Source organism: Rhinolophus hipposideros, assembly GCF_964194185.1.
Source record: "Rhinolophus hipposideros genome assembly, chromosome: 18".
NCBI classification, from domain to species: Eukaryota; Metazoa; Chordata; class Mammalia; order Chiroptera; family Rhinolophidae; genus Rhinolophus; species Rhinolophus hipposideros.
Genome location: NC_138064.1, coordinates 48587949 through 48605432, shown reverse-complemented (window position 1 = coordinate 48605432; position 17484 = coordinate 48587949). Strand labels below are relative to the sequence as shown.

Below are 17484 nucleotides of genomic sequence, written 5' to 3'. Positions count from 1 at the left end.
CACTGACTTGAGTGTTTGTGGATGTTTAGTGGTGGAACTAGTATTCAAATCTAACCCATAGCCTTTTTACCGGAAAGTTGCATGTTGTCTGGACTTTGACTTTTATCCTAACTGTTCAGCTCTAAAACAGTGTGAGTTGTGACTTGCCCATGCCCTAGATCGATTACTTCGTTTGATCTTTAGTTAAATTCTCGCCAGGTGCGGGGGGCAGGGAGGTGGGTGTGGGGTGCTCATAGAGGTAGTCATAGAAACCAGCCACGTTCCCAGTGTCTACTTTCTCTTTCCTTGTTTTCCTTTCCTGTCTTTATAAATTAATTTATTTCAACAGTTGTGCAGGTGGTACTAAATTGGAAAGTATAAGAGTAGAGGGAATATTTGAAAAGTTAGCTCCTCCCCTGACAACAGTCATTGAGTTCCTTTTCCTGGAGAGAGCTATTACTGTCAGTTCTTGTTGCTCCATCCAGAAGCATTATAGGAACAAATGGCACAGCTCTGTGTTTGTAAAACAAATGATACCTGCAGTACACAAATGCTCTGCTCCTTTGTGTTATTCATCAGTGGTATCACCTCCATGTTAGTACACAAAGATCTGCGTCGTTATTTTCATGTAACTTTATTGAGAAACAACCCACACACCATACAATTTACCCATTTAAAGTGTACAATTCACAGGTTTTTCAGATAGGGTTGTGTAGCCATCACCAACTACCTAATTTTAGAATATTTTCATCACCCCAGAAAGAAATTCTGTGCACTTGAGTAATCACCCCATTTCCTCCCACCCCCAGAGCCATAGCAGCTTCCAATTGCTTTCTGTTTATTCTGGGAATTACGTATAAGTGGAATCATACACTATGATCTTTAGTGATTGGCTTCTTTGATTTACCATGTTTTCAAGGATCATCTATGTTGTCACATATCAGTACTTTATTCCTTTTTATTGCCATTCTTTTTTATTGAGTAATATTCCATTGTATGGATGCATCACTTTTTCTTTAGCCAGTCACCAGTCATCATTGTTTCTCCTTTGGGGTATTACGAATAATGATGCTATGAACATTTATGTATAATTTTTTGATGTATGTTTTCGTTTCTCTTGGGTATGTACTTAGGAGTAGAATTGAACTGTCTCAAGTTTTTCAAAATGTCCTCACCATTTTCCTTTCTCAGATGCAGTGTATGAGGGTTTTAATTTTTGCATATTCCTGCAGACATTTATTATCATAAGTCTTCCTGACTGTTGCCATCCTTGTAGGTATGAAGTGGTATCTCATTGTGGGTTTGATTTTTGTCTGTTGGGTAATGACATATTCATCCATACATACATACATCCATCTTTTCCAGTTTTATAGAGTTTTAGCTTTTAACATTTATGTCTTTGAACTATTATCTTATGTGGTATTAGTTAGGAGTCCAATTTTATTCTTTCGCATGTGGATATTCAGTTTTACCATCACCATTTGTTGAAAAGATCTCCCCCCCTACCCGCATTGAATGGTTTTGGCACCCTTGTCAAAAAATCAATCATTCCCATTGATCTGTATGTTGCTCCTTATGTCAGTACCACACTGTTTTGGTTACTGTACCTTTGTAGTAAGTTATGAAGTCAGGAAGTGTGAGTCTTCCAATTTTGTTCTTTTTCAAGATTGTTTTGACTACTCAGGGCCTTTGCATTTCCATGTGAATTTTAGGAATGGCTTGTCATTTTCTGCAAAGAAGCCAGCTGGGATTTTGATAGGGATTGAATTGTATCTGTAGGCTGGTTTGGGGCATATTGTTATTTTAACAGTATTAAGTCTCCAATCCGTGAACACGGAATGTCTTTCTGTTGATTTAGGTATTTTAAAATTCTTTCAATAATGTTTTTTAGCTTTCATGGCCTAACTTTTGAACGTATTTTGTTAAATTTATTTCTAAGTATTTTATTATTTTTATGCTATTGTGATTGGAATTTTCTTAATTTCATTTGCCTCATTATTTTTAGTAGAGTTGTGTTCCATGCATCTGCCATAAGTTATCAGTGTTATCAACAAGTCCTCTATTGATGGGCATATAGGTCCCGATATATTGCTGTTTGCAGATGTTGTCACTATATCTGTAAGTCGATTTTCAGTAAGGTGCTGTGTTGAGCAAAAGGGTGGTCAGATATTGGAATCATCTGTCAAATTTAAAATGTGTGTATCATCTTACAACTTATTTTGAAACTTCCAACTAGTGGGCTGTATAGAAAAATGTTCCAAACTCTTCTTAGTTCATCATTTACTTACCAAAAGTAATGATACGCTAGAAGAGGTTCATGCTGCTAAAATACAGCCTTGAGCAATGTCGTCCAATAGAACTTCCTGTGATGATAGAAGCGTTGTTCACCTGCATGCTAGATGCCGTCCCTGCCGCCAGCCCTACCTGTGGAGCCGGCTGCTGAGCACTTGGAATGAGGCTAGAGTGACTGAAGAACCACATTTTAAATCTTACTCAGTTTCGATTAATTTGACTAGTGACTTTCGTATTGTATATTTATAGTTGCCTTTAGATTTAAAGCTTGTGGGGGTTTGCAGAAGCCGTGTCCACAGTGGTACATTTTGCATTTTTTCCTGAGTAACATGAGGCAATCATTAGTGGTTATAGTAAGTTGCATTACCATAGAGTTCTCAGTAAACAGTTCCTTTTTTGTAGCAGTATATCCTGCACCCAGCTGGCTTCAGATGGCCTGCAAACAGATCTTTTAGGTATTATAGAAACACCTAAAAGTGGGTCCTTAGTTTGCTAATTCTTATATGTATGTTTCATCCTAATATAAAAGGATCGCTTCCATGAGGTTTTTATGCATGTATGTTCTCTAAAACCTGTACTTGAAATTTATGAATTTATACTGGTGTTTATAATATGGGTCATTGCCTGTAGGTCTTGAGCCAGAAAGTCTAGACTCTATTGGTGTCTTGAATAACCTTGTACTTTGGCTCTGAATGAGGCTCTGCCCTTGACCCTTTCATTCCTCATTTGTCCTTGGCACTCAAACATGCTTGGAAAGGCCTTAGCTAACAGCTGCTTGTTCATGACCTCTGCTTCTATTTGCAACCTAAACCTTTATTTTTTAGCTCTAGATTCCACACCACGCAATCCACTCTGTTTGTCCACTGCTGGACACCCTCACATATTCCTTAACTCAGATGAGCTAAGACAGAATTACGTTTTCTCTGAAAACCCTTCCTCCTCTGCCTGCTCTGTTCTAGGTATGTCCAAATAATGATCACAGTATCTCACTACCAGAAATCTAGGAGACAGCCACCTACTTCCAGCAAATGAAATACCAGGTCCTAAATTCAGGTTTTTATCATTTCCGCCCAGGACTTGCCACTAGTTTTCTTGCTTCTGGTTTTTATCCTTTCTGCTCACTCTACACACCAATTCCATATGTTCTTTGCAGAAAGCAAATCTCTGATCCTAAAATTGCACTTCAGTGGCTTCTGCTTGTCTTCACGGTAGACCACAAGGGTAGGCCTTGTGTTTTCTCCCACTTCTCTCCTCCTTGCTAGACTAACGGTGCATGTCTCCGTGCCGGACTCCTCTGTGCCCTGGCACACTTCCTGGTGCATGGTAGATAGACACTGTTCTGAGGACCTGTGCAGTCAGTGGGCATCATTTTACATGCCTTCCAACTCTTTGCTTTAAGCTTTCCTGTCAGTCTTTTTTCACCTGAGTAGTAGTAACATTTTCTGCCAGGTCCTATAAGTGCTTTATGAAATATTAGCAGTACCAGTGGCATAAGGTGTCACATAAGAATATATGTGTTCTTAGGTGATTAAGCCGTCAACTCCTTTGTTGTCTGAAATGTAGGTTAGTTGGTTTACTTACATCTTCACTGACTTTTAGTTGGCTGTGTTCCATATTCTAAAAACATGCAGTTTTAGAAAACAGCAAAGTCTGAAGTGTCTGGCTTAGAATTACTATTGGTTCTGTTGGAATTTGGGAATAAATTTCTCTGTCTCTTTCTCTCCCTCTCTCCCTTCCTCTCTCTCTCCTCCCCCTCCCTCTCTTTCTCTCTCCTCCTGCCTGTGCCCAAAAGAGAAATGACTCCCATTCCTGATTACTCAGCTTCTTAATCCCTCTGGCTAATTTAATTATAAAAAACCAAAACAAAACACCTCACATCTCACTGTTGAGTTTAAAATCTGATAATTTAACACAAACTACTCTATTACTTATTGAGAACTTGGCATCTTCATTTATTTTCTGTTGCTGCACAACAAATTACCAGACACTTAGCAGCTTAAAACACACCCATTTATTAGCTCACAGATCTGTAGGTCAGAAGTTAGGGCTGACAGCGTGGCTGGGTTCTCACTGGATTGAAATCCAGCTGATGCTCGAGGTGGCAGTTCTCATTTAGGGCTCAAAGCCGTCTTCCGAGATCCTTGGTCATTGGTGGAACTCATTTCCTCGCGTTCAAGTCCTTGCTGTCCTATCCCTCGCCTGGGAACTGCTCTCACTCCTCGAGCCTCCTCCGGTTCCTTGCTCTGTGGCCCTAATGGGCAGCTCACGGCATGGATGTTTGCTGTCATCGAGGCCAGCTGGAGCACGTCTCTTTGACTTCTGTGACCAGCAGAGAAAGTCCTCTATTTTGAAAGGGCTCATGTGATTAGGTGAGGCCCTCCCCGTGGAGCTGCCCAGCTGCCATATAACATAAATGTGAGAAAGATATCTGATGACATTCACAGGGTCTGCCCACACCCAGAGGAACCGGGGATTATACCGGGGGAGGCTCATCGAGGCTCATTTTAGAATTCTGCCTACCGCAGCACACACTTCACATTTAGGTTTGATTTTTACAAAGTTTGGAAATTCTGTCTTTATTAGAAGGGAATACATGAAATCATTATGGCTTTTTCCTCCCTAGCTGCATAGCTATACTCATTGTTACAGCAAGCCTTTTTAGATGAGCTATTTTGAGAGAAAGTATATATTGATTGGTTCTGTCCTTAAGTAGAAATGCCAGATTGCATATTTCTCAGGCTAACAAATTTCACCAAGAGGGAGAATGAGAGGAAGGAGGGAAGAAGAGAGAGAGTTTTAGATCAGATGATGGAAGGAAGAAATAAAAATCTGAATATTTGTGAATGCCCTAGACTACTACCTGAAACAATTCATTTGGAACTCCTTTTCTTTATATTTTGCTTAAAGAGTAATTGCATGAATGAAGTCCTTAAATTGTGTCAGTTGCCAATTAGGATGATAACAAAGGAGAGGATTTTTCCCCCCTGCTTAGTGTGAAGTTTACTTGTCCTTTTCTCTGTTCAAAACAAATAGCAGCTAGAAAGAAATTGGAACTCCCATTTGGTTGCCATGGCAATTTAGAGCAGATGATGTGTGTATTTTGTTAGGGTTGTTCAGTTTTTCCTGTTTTTTGATAGAGCAATGTACATGAAAAGTATAAAATGAAGTAGCATGATAAAATAATCTAATATAATATTTAAAGAAAAATGTTTTGTGGTGTTTTTTTTTTTTTAAACTGCATTTTTTATGATAGGCTTATTTGGGGTAATCGTTAGAATATTTAGTTGTGTTTTATGTAGGGCAGAATAAATAAAGTTCTTCGTGAAAAACATAAATGACTAGTTGGAATTTTGCTTTCTACATTTTTTATTCCAGTTACTGAGGTGGTACTTTTCTTGTTATATATGAACATGTTCTCAGATTAGTGCCTTCTGTGAACTTTGGACAGTTATGTAGATTCTCAGTCCACTTTTTACAGAACTACACATTACTTTTCACTGTAAATGTGGCTGTGGCAGTTGTAAGAGACCATGCATACAGATTTTTAAAATCTAGATGTAGCTATTCCTGTTTTTTTCTTGGAAGCATATACTTTAAAGGTATAAAGTGGGCATTAAAAGATACCATATAGCTGTAGAGGCTTTTGCTTTTTAAAAAACAGCCTTTTGAGGTATGCAAGTCAACATACCATAGAACTTACATATTTAAAGTGTACAGTGTTTTTTTTTTAGAATGTTTACAGTGTTGTATAACCATCACCACATTAGAACATTTTCATCCCTTCTAAAGAAACCCGGTACTATTAACAGCCAATTCCCATGTCTCTCCTCCTCTCTCCCCCAACCCTCAGACCTAAGTAGACACCAATTTACTCTGTTTCTATAAATGTGCCTATTCTGGACATTTTTATATAAAATGGAATCATACAACATGTGGCCTTTTGTGGCTGGCATTTTACACGTAGCGCAATGTTTCCAAGGGTGATCCGTGTTGTAGCCTGGATCAGGACTTCTTTTCTTTTCATTGTGGAATATTTCTGCATTGTGAGGGATATCACATTGTATTTATCCATTTATCAGGCGATGCACATTTGGGTCGTGTCTCCTTTATGTCTGTTGTGAATAATGCTGCCATGAATATTTTTGCACACGATTTTGTGGAGACGTATGTTTTTCTTTCTTTTGGATATATACAGGAGTAGAGTTGTTGGGTTGTATGGTAACTCTAAATTCACATTTTTTTTAGGAACTGCCAAATATTCTAAAAGAGCTGTGCCATATCACACTCTTGCTACGACGTCTGAGGGTTCCAATTTCTTCATTCTCCACAATACTTGTTATTGTCTTCTTTTTTAAATTATTATAGCTATCCTGTTGGGTGTGCAGTGGTATCTTATTGTGATTTTGATTTCTGTTTCCCAAATGACCAATGGTGTTGAACATCTTTCCCATGTGCTTATTGGTCATTTGTATATCTTTGGAGTAAAACCTGTTTTAGTCCTTTACCTATTTTTAAATTGGTTTGTTTTTTTATTGTAAGAGTTCTTTTTATATTCTAGATATAAGTCGTTTATCAATTGTATGATTTGCAGATGTTTTCTTCTATTTTGTGGGCTTCTTGATGATGCCCTTTGATACACAGAAGTTCTTAATTTTGATCAAGTTCAGTTTATTTTTTTTTCTTTTATTGCTTACGCTTCTATGTCACATCTAACAAACATTGCCTAACCTAAAGTAATGAAGATTTACTTGTATTTTTTCCCTGCAAGTTTTATAGTTTTTGTTCCTTCATTTAGGTCTTTAACCCATTTTGAATTAACACTTATGTGCAAAGTAGGGTTACAACTTCATTTTTTAAAATACAGATATTCTTTTGTCCCAGTACCTTTTGTTGAAAAGACTAGTCTTTCACCATTTAGTTGTGTTGGCACCTTTGTTGAAAATATCGCCCCACCTCCTTGACTTCTGAAGTGCTTCTAGTAATTCTTACATGAGATAACTTCTTGATGGTTTTCATGAGGATTGATTAAAGTATACTTTGTAATCTCTTGATGTATTTTATGACTGTATACTTGGTGAGATAATTTGTCACCTTGATCTTTTAAACAATTGAGATTTAACCAGGCTTTGAAGTACCATAGACGCCACCAGAAACCACTTTGAAGCAGCCAACCTTAAAGATGGTGTGGCCTGCTTCTCTCTTGAGTACATCTGCCCTATCAGAGATTTACCTGTGTTTCTCCTATGTGGTGGGCAGTAACCAGGATGGATGGGATGAAAAAGAATCAGTGATTGGGACTGTAACAGTTGGCAGTTACATTGTACTGAAGCTTACTATGATGAAGTAAGTGATTTGAGAGTTGGTAATATTAACAACTGAAGTGAAGCAAGTTACTAGGAAAAGCCTTTGAAAAAAATAATAATCACTGGCGTGACTAGGAATGTCTGATTTGAGGCCAAGCTCCTCTGGTATCGGTGATTTGAGCCTCTAAAGTGTTACAGTAGCCACATTAAAAAAAGTAAAACAATCACGTGAATTAAATTTTAATAATATATTTCATTACATCTAAAACATTATTGTAACATGCAATAAATATTAAATTATTAATGCCATTCTACATTTTCTTGTAGTAAATCTTGGAAATCCAGTACACATTTTGCACTGTCAGCACACCTCATTTTGGACTTGTAGCTACATTTCAAGTGCTCAGTCCTCACCCGCGGCCAGTGGCTACCGTGTTGGACAGCACAGTTTTAGATGTTTTCATACGATAGTCAGCTGCAATTCTCCATCAGTGTTGCTCAACTTCCTTTCTCCTTCACAGTACCCCGACTCATCCCTTTAACCTGGTAGAAGTGGCTCTGGGGGAGCTTTCTGCCTACCTGTTCAACGCAGCACTCACTGGTGAGGTGAGAAGTACCTGCTCACTGAGACCAGAGGGTCTCAGAGTTTTGTTAAGCGACATGGGCAACTCACTAAGTGGGTGAAAAATAATTGAGAGACATTATGATGAAGGTACGTGAGCTTCTCAACAGAAAATGTGCTGTGAAAATTGGAATCTCTTCTCGCTCCTCACAGATACAATCTACTCCGTTGAGGTAAAGCTGTGTGTAGAAAATACTACTAGTTCCGTGGTTCTCAGATGGGCATGATTTTGCCCTGGGGGATTGGACAGTGTTGGGACACATTTTTGATGATCACAAGTGGGGGTGTGGGGTGTTACTGACATGCAGTGGCTATGGGCTGGGGGTGCCGATAGCCTCCTATGATGTACAGCCCCCACGGCAATGAATTATCTGGCCCAAATGTCGGCAGTGGGACACACACTTGTAGAACCAGACCCTCCCATTCTTCTCTTCATATTGTTACTCGGTTTCTGCAGGGAATGTGATGTGTTTTCTTTTAAATTTAGAAAGTCTCATTTTTTCATATAAAATTTTAAAGGAAGAAATAGCCAACTTTCAGAGTATTTCTGATGGAGCAAATTTGTCAGGTAGGTTTTGCCCACGCCCCAGAAGACTGTGAGTCCAGGTCCTCTTCCCTCTGGGGAAGTGGCACAGCTCTTGTTGTTCCTCTCCCCTCCCCTTCTTCACCCGTCTCTTTTTTTCTTTTTTTGCCTGGGACCATTTAGTAAGGGCCGGTCTGTTAAAAAGAAGGAGCATTTGCAAAGCTGCCAGGAAGATTACCACACTTCCATAAGGTCTGTTGGAAGTTTTGGGTGTATTCTGGTAATGATGTAGGCATTTGGTTGTGATTGTTTCCTTCCACTATGCTCCTGCGGGAGGAATGGTTAAGTCAGAGTGTTATCACCACCATGTTCTCAGTGCCTGCTACCCAGCGAGCTGTGACTTTGAGTCTTCATAAATTCTAGCAAGTAGAGATCAGTACAAGTCACCTGTCATACTAGCCAGTGTTTGCCTTTGGGGAAGGTATGTATGTCCCCACCTCTTCCTCATGACCGCTGGTGTCTCTGCTGCCTTTCACCCCTGCTTGCTTTGATGCTTTTGACAGTTTAAGTTTTCGGTGGCAAACCACATAAAGGAGCTGTAGCTAACTTAGGCTAAAGCCAATGCAGTAAAGGCCGTGTGTGGGCTTTTCGATTGGCAAGACTAGATGTCCGCCTCAGAAAGGGGCAGAGGCCAGGGCAGGCAGCTCCTCTGGGCCTGCCTCTCACCAGCAGCTGTGTACGAACTTCATCCTGTGACAGCTGACGTTCAGGGTTCCAGGGCTGGAGAGTCATATTGGCTCTGGCCTAGGTTGTACTACAGTGAGGAGAGGGGGGGCGAGCGTCTGGAACCAGCCTTCGCTGTGCAGGGAGTCGCAGTGTCTCAAAGGTGAACAGGAGCGTGCATACCGGGCAGGCCAAAGTGAGTCCACTACATGAGTGTTTGGAGGACTCCCCACTGCTCAGATCCCCTGCTCACGCCGGAAACCGCCTCGGGGAGACACATACGTCAGCCTGACCCCGTGGCCAGCCAGGGAGAGCAGTGGTGGGCCCGTCGTTAGGGCAGCTTGACGCTTAGGGAGACATGCACTTCTGGTATATAAGCTGAGACTTCTAGTTCCAGTTTTCCCATTAGGATCTGGTTAGAAATTGCAGTTAAATTTTATACTAAGTGAAAGCTTGATTGATAGAATTGCATTATGAATGCTTTACTTCTAAGCAAATGTATTTAATATAACCTTACTCTAGAGTTACTCTAGATATCTGAAAGAAGGTTTACATTTGTAACCTCTCAAGCTTTCTTCTTTTTTTGTATTATAAGTTTTTCTATTCTTTGTAAAAGAATATACTAAATATAATTTAGTCTTTTTGTGACAATTAGAAATGACCATTGCAAACCTTGCATTAATATATGGACTATATTTGTATTTACTGACAGTGGGTGTTTTCTTTATTTAATTTGCAGTTTGGGTCAGTGTTCTTGATAAATGAACTTGATAGATAAATGAATTTCTTAATGAAAGTAACTATGTATCAGCTACAGTTTATGAGTTTATCAGCTTTTATGAGTTATCCAGGAAACCTAACCACATCTCCACGGTACTATTTCTGTGGGAAGAGAAATTCTGATTTTAAAATAATGGAAAATAGGTCCCTTTACAAGTTCAGGGCTGCTCTCATCTGTCTTTTTATAATCTCTGTGGGATGTGTTCCCGTATCATGGGGGGATACTCTTATTTCACGTACATTTCATAACTTGTATTGTCAGGACATAAAAAAATACCGAAGCCCTGGGTGAAAATGTGACTCAAAAATATTCCTTGGTTAGTAAGGGTAATTGTGTTTTTTTGTTTTTTTTTTTTCCTCTTGGCCTGTATGTTGAAACATTACTTGAATTCAGATAAAATGGATGAAGTGACATTAATCAGCATTTCTTCTTAGTGTGTGACAGGCTTTATTTTTTCCCTTATTAAGAAACTCTCAAGTGTGTCCATAATGCAAAATTTTCTTCTAAGTAAATAGGAATTTTCCTTCTGTTGTTTCAGGCCGGAGCCTCAGCAGAAAGCTCCCTTGGTTCCTCCACCGCCACCCCCGCCGCCGCCGCCGCCCCTGCCGGACCCTGCGCCCCCAGAGCCGGAGGAGGAGATCCTGGGTTCGGACGATGAGGAGCAGGAGGACCCCGCTGATTACTGCAAAGGTGCCCAGCCGCCTGTCAGGCGAGGGAGTGGCGGGGAGTGAGTGCTGCAGGTGGCTTGGTCGTGATTGAATTAGCTTTTTGGTGTCATTGTCATTTTTAACTTCTTAGACCGTTAAATACAGAGTAATGCATAGAATATAAGGGGTATCGAAAGGAAACTTGTAAGAGAAAATATGTACATATGTACATATATACTCGGTGCTTGCACGAGAATTTAAATCTGCTGATGGAATTAAAGATAGTATAAAGCAGAGCAATTAAAGGTAAGAGCATCATACCCATCCAAGAAGAGCACCGGCAGTAGAAGGTACTGGGCTCTTGAAAGGAGCCAGTCTCACTGTTGTTCAGTGCATCTGACTTTAAGTTTTCTGGCTGCTGAGACAAACAAGGAGCTTCTCCTTCTGTGTAGCATTGAATTACACAGTGTTCATTGTCTGTGGAAAGAACGCCTGCCCATTTGTTTACCGAGACAGACTTTTTCCTGGCATCGTGTTTAACGAAAAAGACTTTCTGTGGGATCTGCCATGTGCGACATAGTGGATTGTTTTCAGATATGATATCACAGGAGACATAGAAAATATTCAGTTGGAATGTTCTTGTGTTGAGGCTTTTTAAAGACCAAGAGCATATAGTCAAACTTCTAAAAGGCAAGCATGTTGTATGGTGAAAGCTGAGAACAATGTGCTCCAGACTCCATGCTTTGCATAGACTGGACCTGAGACTCTGGGAGAGAGGGAAGTCACTGTCCTTTGGCTCTCTTTTTTTAAATTTTATTTTGTTTTATTTTATTGGGGAGGGAGAACAGGACTTTATTGGGGAATGGTGTGTACTTCCAGGCCTTTTTTCCAAGTCAAGTTGTTGTCCTTTCAGTCTTAGTTGTGGAGGGCGCAGCTCAGCTCCAGGTCTAGTTGCCGTTGCTAGTTGCAGGGAGCACAGCCCACCATCCCTTGTGGGAGTCGAACCGGCAACCTTGTGGTTGAGAGGACGCGCTCCAACCAACTGAGCCATCCGGGAGGTGCCGTGTTCAATCTTAGTTGCAGGGGACGCTGCCCACCATCTTGGCTCCCTCTTTTTTACTTACTCATTTGGACTTTAGTTTCCTCTAATAGAAAATCATCACCATCTGGAATTCTGAGCAGTTGACAAGACATTTCTTCAGGTTAAGGAAAATGTAAGTCAGATTCTATTCAGCAGAAGAATAGATGGCAGATGATGACGCATTCTGGCCTCAAAGCATTAAAGAATCTTTGGCTTTGTTGTATCTTAGTATGAATTTATGTAGTGATTGCAGGCCATGTGGTTAAGGAACACTGTCACTGTACTTTTTACTTGTTAAGAGAGAGAGAAAGTTACCTTTCTGCTATGAGAGTTTAAGAGCTAATCTTCCACTCCAACCTGATTGTTCCATAGGGGTGGGTTTCTACAAATAGAATCAATGTTTTTCTTAGAAAAAGGATTCATATGAGTAGTGGTTATGACTCTAAAGGTCTGTGCTGTCTTATATGGAAAGGAAGATACAGAGATAGTTTGGAGAGGTGAGAAGAAGATGTTTTCCATCCTCCCTCTTAATCTGCATTTCTTGGTTTAGAAATTAAGTTGTTTTATAGAGAATATGTAGACGGTTGTCTTTTGATTTTGCTGCTTAGTCAAAGCAAGAGGGTGTTCTGTAGCTCTTCAGCACGTCAGCTCCACCATACAACTGTTTGCCTCACATGTGGCAGAAGATGGGTCAGGAGAACGTAACCAGTACTTTCATCCCGCTACCACCTCTGCGAGTCAGCACTGTGACACTCCAGACAGAAATAGAGGGCTGAGTAAGGATTCCAGTCAGGGAGGAGTCTAGGTAGCACTCACTGAACTTAAACATCTCGGGAGTTCTGAAGTCAGCTTCACTAAGGCATGTTAGTGATGGTCAGGTTACCTTCTTACACACACACACAGTCACACACACGCACACACACACACACACACTCTCACAGCCCTACCTTTGGTAAGTTAGAGATGGTACAGTTACCTTCTTACACACATACACTCACAGTCACACACACTCACACACACTCAGTCACACACACAGTCACACAGTCACACAGTCACACACACATGCACACTCAGTCTCACATACACACACAGCCACACACACACACACTCATAGCCCTACCTTTGCTAAGTTAGAGATGGTACTTACCTTCTTACACACACACTCAGTCACACACACTCACAGTCACACATACAGTCACTCACACTCAGTCACACACACTCACACACAGCCACACACACTCACAGTCACACACACACACTTACAGCGCTACCTTTGCTAAGTTAGAGATGGTACTTACCTTCTTACACACACACTCAGTCACACACACTCACAGTCACACATACAGTCACTCACACTCAGTCACACACACTCACACACAGCCACACACACTCACAGTCACACACACACACTTACAGCGCTACCTTTGCTAAGTTAGAGATGGTACTTACCTTCTTACACACACTCAGTCACACACTCACAGTCACACACACACTCATAGTCACACACACACTGACACTTACACATAGTCACACACACTCAGTCACACACTCATACACAGTCACACTCACACTCACACACAGCCACACACTCAGTCACACACACACTCATACTCACATTCACAGCCCTACCTTTGCTAAGTTAGAGATGGTACACTTACCTTCTTACACACACACTCACAGTCGCACACACTCACACTCTCACACACGCACAGCCCTACCTTTGGTAAGTTAGAGATGGTACACTTACCTTCTCACACACACATCTCACACACTCATTCATTTTTACCCCTAACTTTGGTAAGTAACTTGGGCCTCTGATTAGCATTACACGTGACAGATACCTTTCTCTGAATTTGGTGGTGTACACCATAACAGTTAATCTGAGAGAACTGATGTAAATGCATCAGGGAGCCCGTGGAGCTGAGTGGGAAGGTGTGGTATAAGAAGTGGAGAGCTGGTGACTTTCCCCTTTGAAGCACTTGGGTTTAAGTTACCATCATGATGCTTTATCCCTCCTGCATACTTCGGTATATTCTACCTACAGCCAAGTACATTCTCCTCTGTATAACCACACTACAACCATGATCAGAAAGTCCCTGGTGGTAGGACCTGGACTCCAAATATTCAGCAGGTTCATTAGGTGATGTTTCTGCACGTTGACACTTAAGGCTGGCTGGCCTAACGCCTATACCATCCTCTAAAACTGCAGAGAAGTGCCCCTTCCCTTCACTTCTCACTGTGGAACTGCTTCACTGTGTAAGGGGAGTTACTGCTTTGAACTTTACATTATGTTCCAAATTTTTGCAGAACCCTCAGCACATATTTACTACAAGGACCAGTAAATGGTGACAGTAGGAACATTGCTTTGTTACATCATGCTGCCTGCACTGACTGACTCCTCAGACAGCCTGCTTAGTGGGTCTCCCAAATCCTTCTTAGATAAGTTGGCACCTTAGAATTTCATCAATTGTGTTATTTCTGGAGACATCAATTTTAGCACACTCGTGGTCTGACTTGATATTAAAGCATATGTCGTTTCCTTAGAAAGGCCTTGGAATCCCTAGTCACATCTTAATTAGGCCCCTCCCTTTACCACCCACAGTAATATCTACCACAACACCCCCTCCCCAGCAGTCATTCATGGTGTATAATTACACATTCATTTTTGTGTTCGTTTGTGATCGCCTCCCCAGTCTGAAAGATGCCCTGTGGTCAAAAGCTGTGTATTTTGTTAACCCCACTGCATTTGAACTATCCACAGCGCGATAAATATCTTTCACTGGATGAAGGAATTGTCTTCATCTCCTACCCCTCCATCAGGGTAGACTGCGCTGCTGTTACCTGTGTGTCTGAGAAGGCATGGCAGGTGAGCGGGGGAATCAAGGCCATGAAAGACAAATCAGAATACACAGCCTTTCTCTCTGCCTTTAAAAGCATCCCTAATGCTCCAGAGTTCTTACATGCTATACAATCTGAGTGGCATACAGTTTATTTGTTTGGAAATTTAGGAATGTCTTCTTTAAAACAGGATAAGCAATATAAATATTTGCTCACAACTCTCAGAATTTAATGTTGGTGGTTCTGAGTTCTCATTAGCTTTCTCTCCAGAATCTATGACTTAGGACTATTCTATAGCTTCCGTTTTTTATCTTTATGGAAGAAAACAGTATACTTTATAGAAGGTTGCCTTAGAAATGGTTTCATGAAGCTCAAGCATTTTATATAGACAGTAGTCTTTAGTGTCTCTTCTTTTTGATATGAAGCATAGCCTTCATTCATTCATTCACATTTTTCCCCTTAAAACCACAAGCACTGTACACATACTTAATTCCCCATGTTGCACGTGTTTTTAAAATTAATTGGCTTGATTTGTTTTCCTTGAAACCTTGAAAAGAAACTCTACTTATCTGTATGAATAAAGTAATAGATGCCCTTGAAGTCATTAGAAGAGGCCTCACTACATTTCTTTCATGGAGACTGAGGAGGTGCTAACACCTGTTGGTGCTGGAACTGCTGCTGACAAGGGTATTGGTCTATTAGTTGGCATGACAGCTGAACTCTTTGAGGTTTTACTGTGTGTAAAGTGGGGGAATTTACCTCAGAAATAGAAAGGTCAATGAGAAACAGCCCTTACTTCCTAGGAGTTCATGGCCTCATGACTTTGCCTCTAGATTATAAACTATTTTCCTCTTCCTCCCACTCCCCCACTCTGGTTCAAGCCGTTGTTTCTGGGTCTAGTTGTGTAGGACACAGCGCCCTGGCCCATGCTCGTGTTATGAGCCTTGCGCTCCCCTCCTCGGCCTGAGGCAGTTTGGTCGCCAGTAGTCTTTCAGCCGCTCACAGCAGCTCACGGCAGCTCTCGCCGACCTCCAGCTGCTCACAGCTGCGCAGCTCCCGGGAGAGCTGTTGTCCACAATCTTAGCTGTAGAGGGCGCAGCTCACTGGCCCATGTGGGAATCAAACCAGTGACCTTGGTGTTAGGAGCAGGGCTTTCCAACCACCTGAGCCACGGGGCTGGCCGATTATAAACTATTTTATGGCAGATCCTTTGCCTACCTGTCTTGCTTTCCCAGTATATTACTAGCAGCTGGATAGAATGATCCTGTGGCCTGTTGAATGAATGAATAGACCAGATTAAGAAATTACTTAAATACCTTTTTTCACCTTTAGTGTGTGGTTAATTAATTATAAGAGGGCGGAAAATTAAAATTTGTAAGGGATGAAAAGGACTGAGGTTGTATTTGGTTAGAGGTAAAAGAAAAGACTTCAGAACATACTAGAAAATATCATGGGGGCCTTGCCAGTTAACAATAGTTGGACTTCACTGATGGGGGTGGGGTACTTTTCTGGCTAAATTGTGGAAGTTGGGAAAGGGGTCTCTGAGAAGCTTTAAGTGCTTTTGTTTCCCTAACAAATGGGCAAGCTGAAAGCTGATGGTAGACAATTAGGTTGAAAAGGAGTTTGGGAGCATCATTTGGAGGACATATATGAAGATAAGGAATTTGTACATGATGTAAATTAAAACATCACTTAATAATATACAGAGAGTCCCCAAAAAAGTGTATATACATTTTAACAAAGGAAAATATTAAAATTGTAATATTCAACATATACTGATAACAAAAGATGAATACAAGTCACGTATACATTTTTGGGGTGCCTCTAGTACATTAAAACAACAAACTTGAAGGCAAACGGGAGTTTGTGTGCACGTAGATCTCTTTGGATTTTCTGCACATGCAGTCATTTGTCACATTACTATAAACAGTTTTCTTTTTCCGTAACATTCTTTATGCATTTCATTTTTCTTTCTTGCTTCATTGCTCTGTGCACAAGGTTGCAAAGAAGTGGTAAGAATGGATATCCTTACATCCTTGTTTCTGATCTTACAGTAAATGTGTAGATTCCTAAAAGATATCTTTTATCAGGTCGTGATGGATCACAGATTAAAATATAAAGCTAAAAAAAAGGTTAAAGCTTACAAAAAGAAAAAAGAAGAACGTCGTCACAACCTTGGAGAAGGGGAAGATTTCTTAGAGTATATAAGAGGCATGAACTACAAAATAATTAATAAATGGCATTTCATCAAAATAAAAATGTTTGCTGATTAAAAGGTATTTTTTAAAAATGAAAAGAACAGCTTCAGACTAAGAGAAAATACTTGCAATATATATAGCTGACAAAGAACATGACTGGGAGAGAACTTCAGGAAACTTTGTGAGGTTTTGGAGGAATGTTCTTTGTACTGATTAGAACATACACATATGTCATATGTCAAGGAATTGTGTATACAAAATGTTTGACTTTCATTATATGTAAATTTTACCTCAATTAAAAAAAAGGTTACACTACCTAGTTATACCTAGATTATAGGGGGGAGAAAGACAGAGAGAGAACCTCTTTTTCTTGATTTTTTTTTTTGTTTTCTGTGTTGAGTGTATATTTCTTTGCAAATAGAAAAAATGTTTAAAAACAAAAAACTTAGCAGTGAGGAACCATTGTAGATTTTGAACAGAGAAGTGATGTGTTTAAG

The 17484-nt window shown here is 40.4% G+C and overlaps 1 protein-coding gene across 20 annotated transcripts in view; it reads left to right on the top strand.

Moving 5' to 3' along the window:
* SRPK2 (SRSF protein kinase 2) overlaps positions 1–17484 on the top strand; it is a 214460-nt gene that overhangs the window by 134779 nt on the left and 62197 nt on the right. For all 20 annotated transcript variants that reach the window (XM_081079977.1, XM_081079983.1, XM_081079972.1 and 17 more), the window contains one exon: positions 10762–10913. Coding sequence is in view for 19 of the 20 variants with exons in the window: in XM_081079983.1 (XP_080936109.1) it covers positions 10762–10913 (152 nt within the window). In the remaining variant the exon portion in view is untranslated. The remainder of the gene's footprint in view (positions 1–10761; positions 10914–17484) is intronic.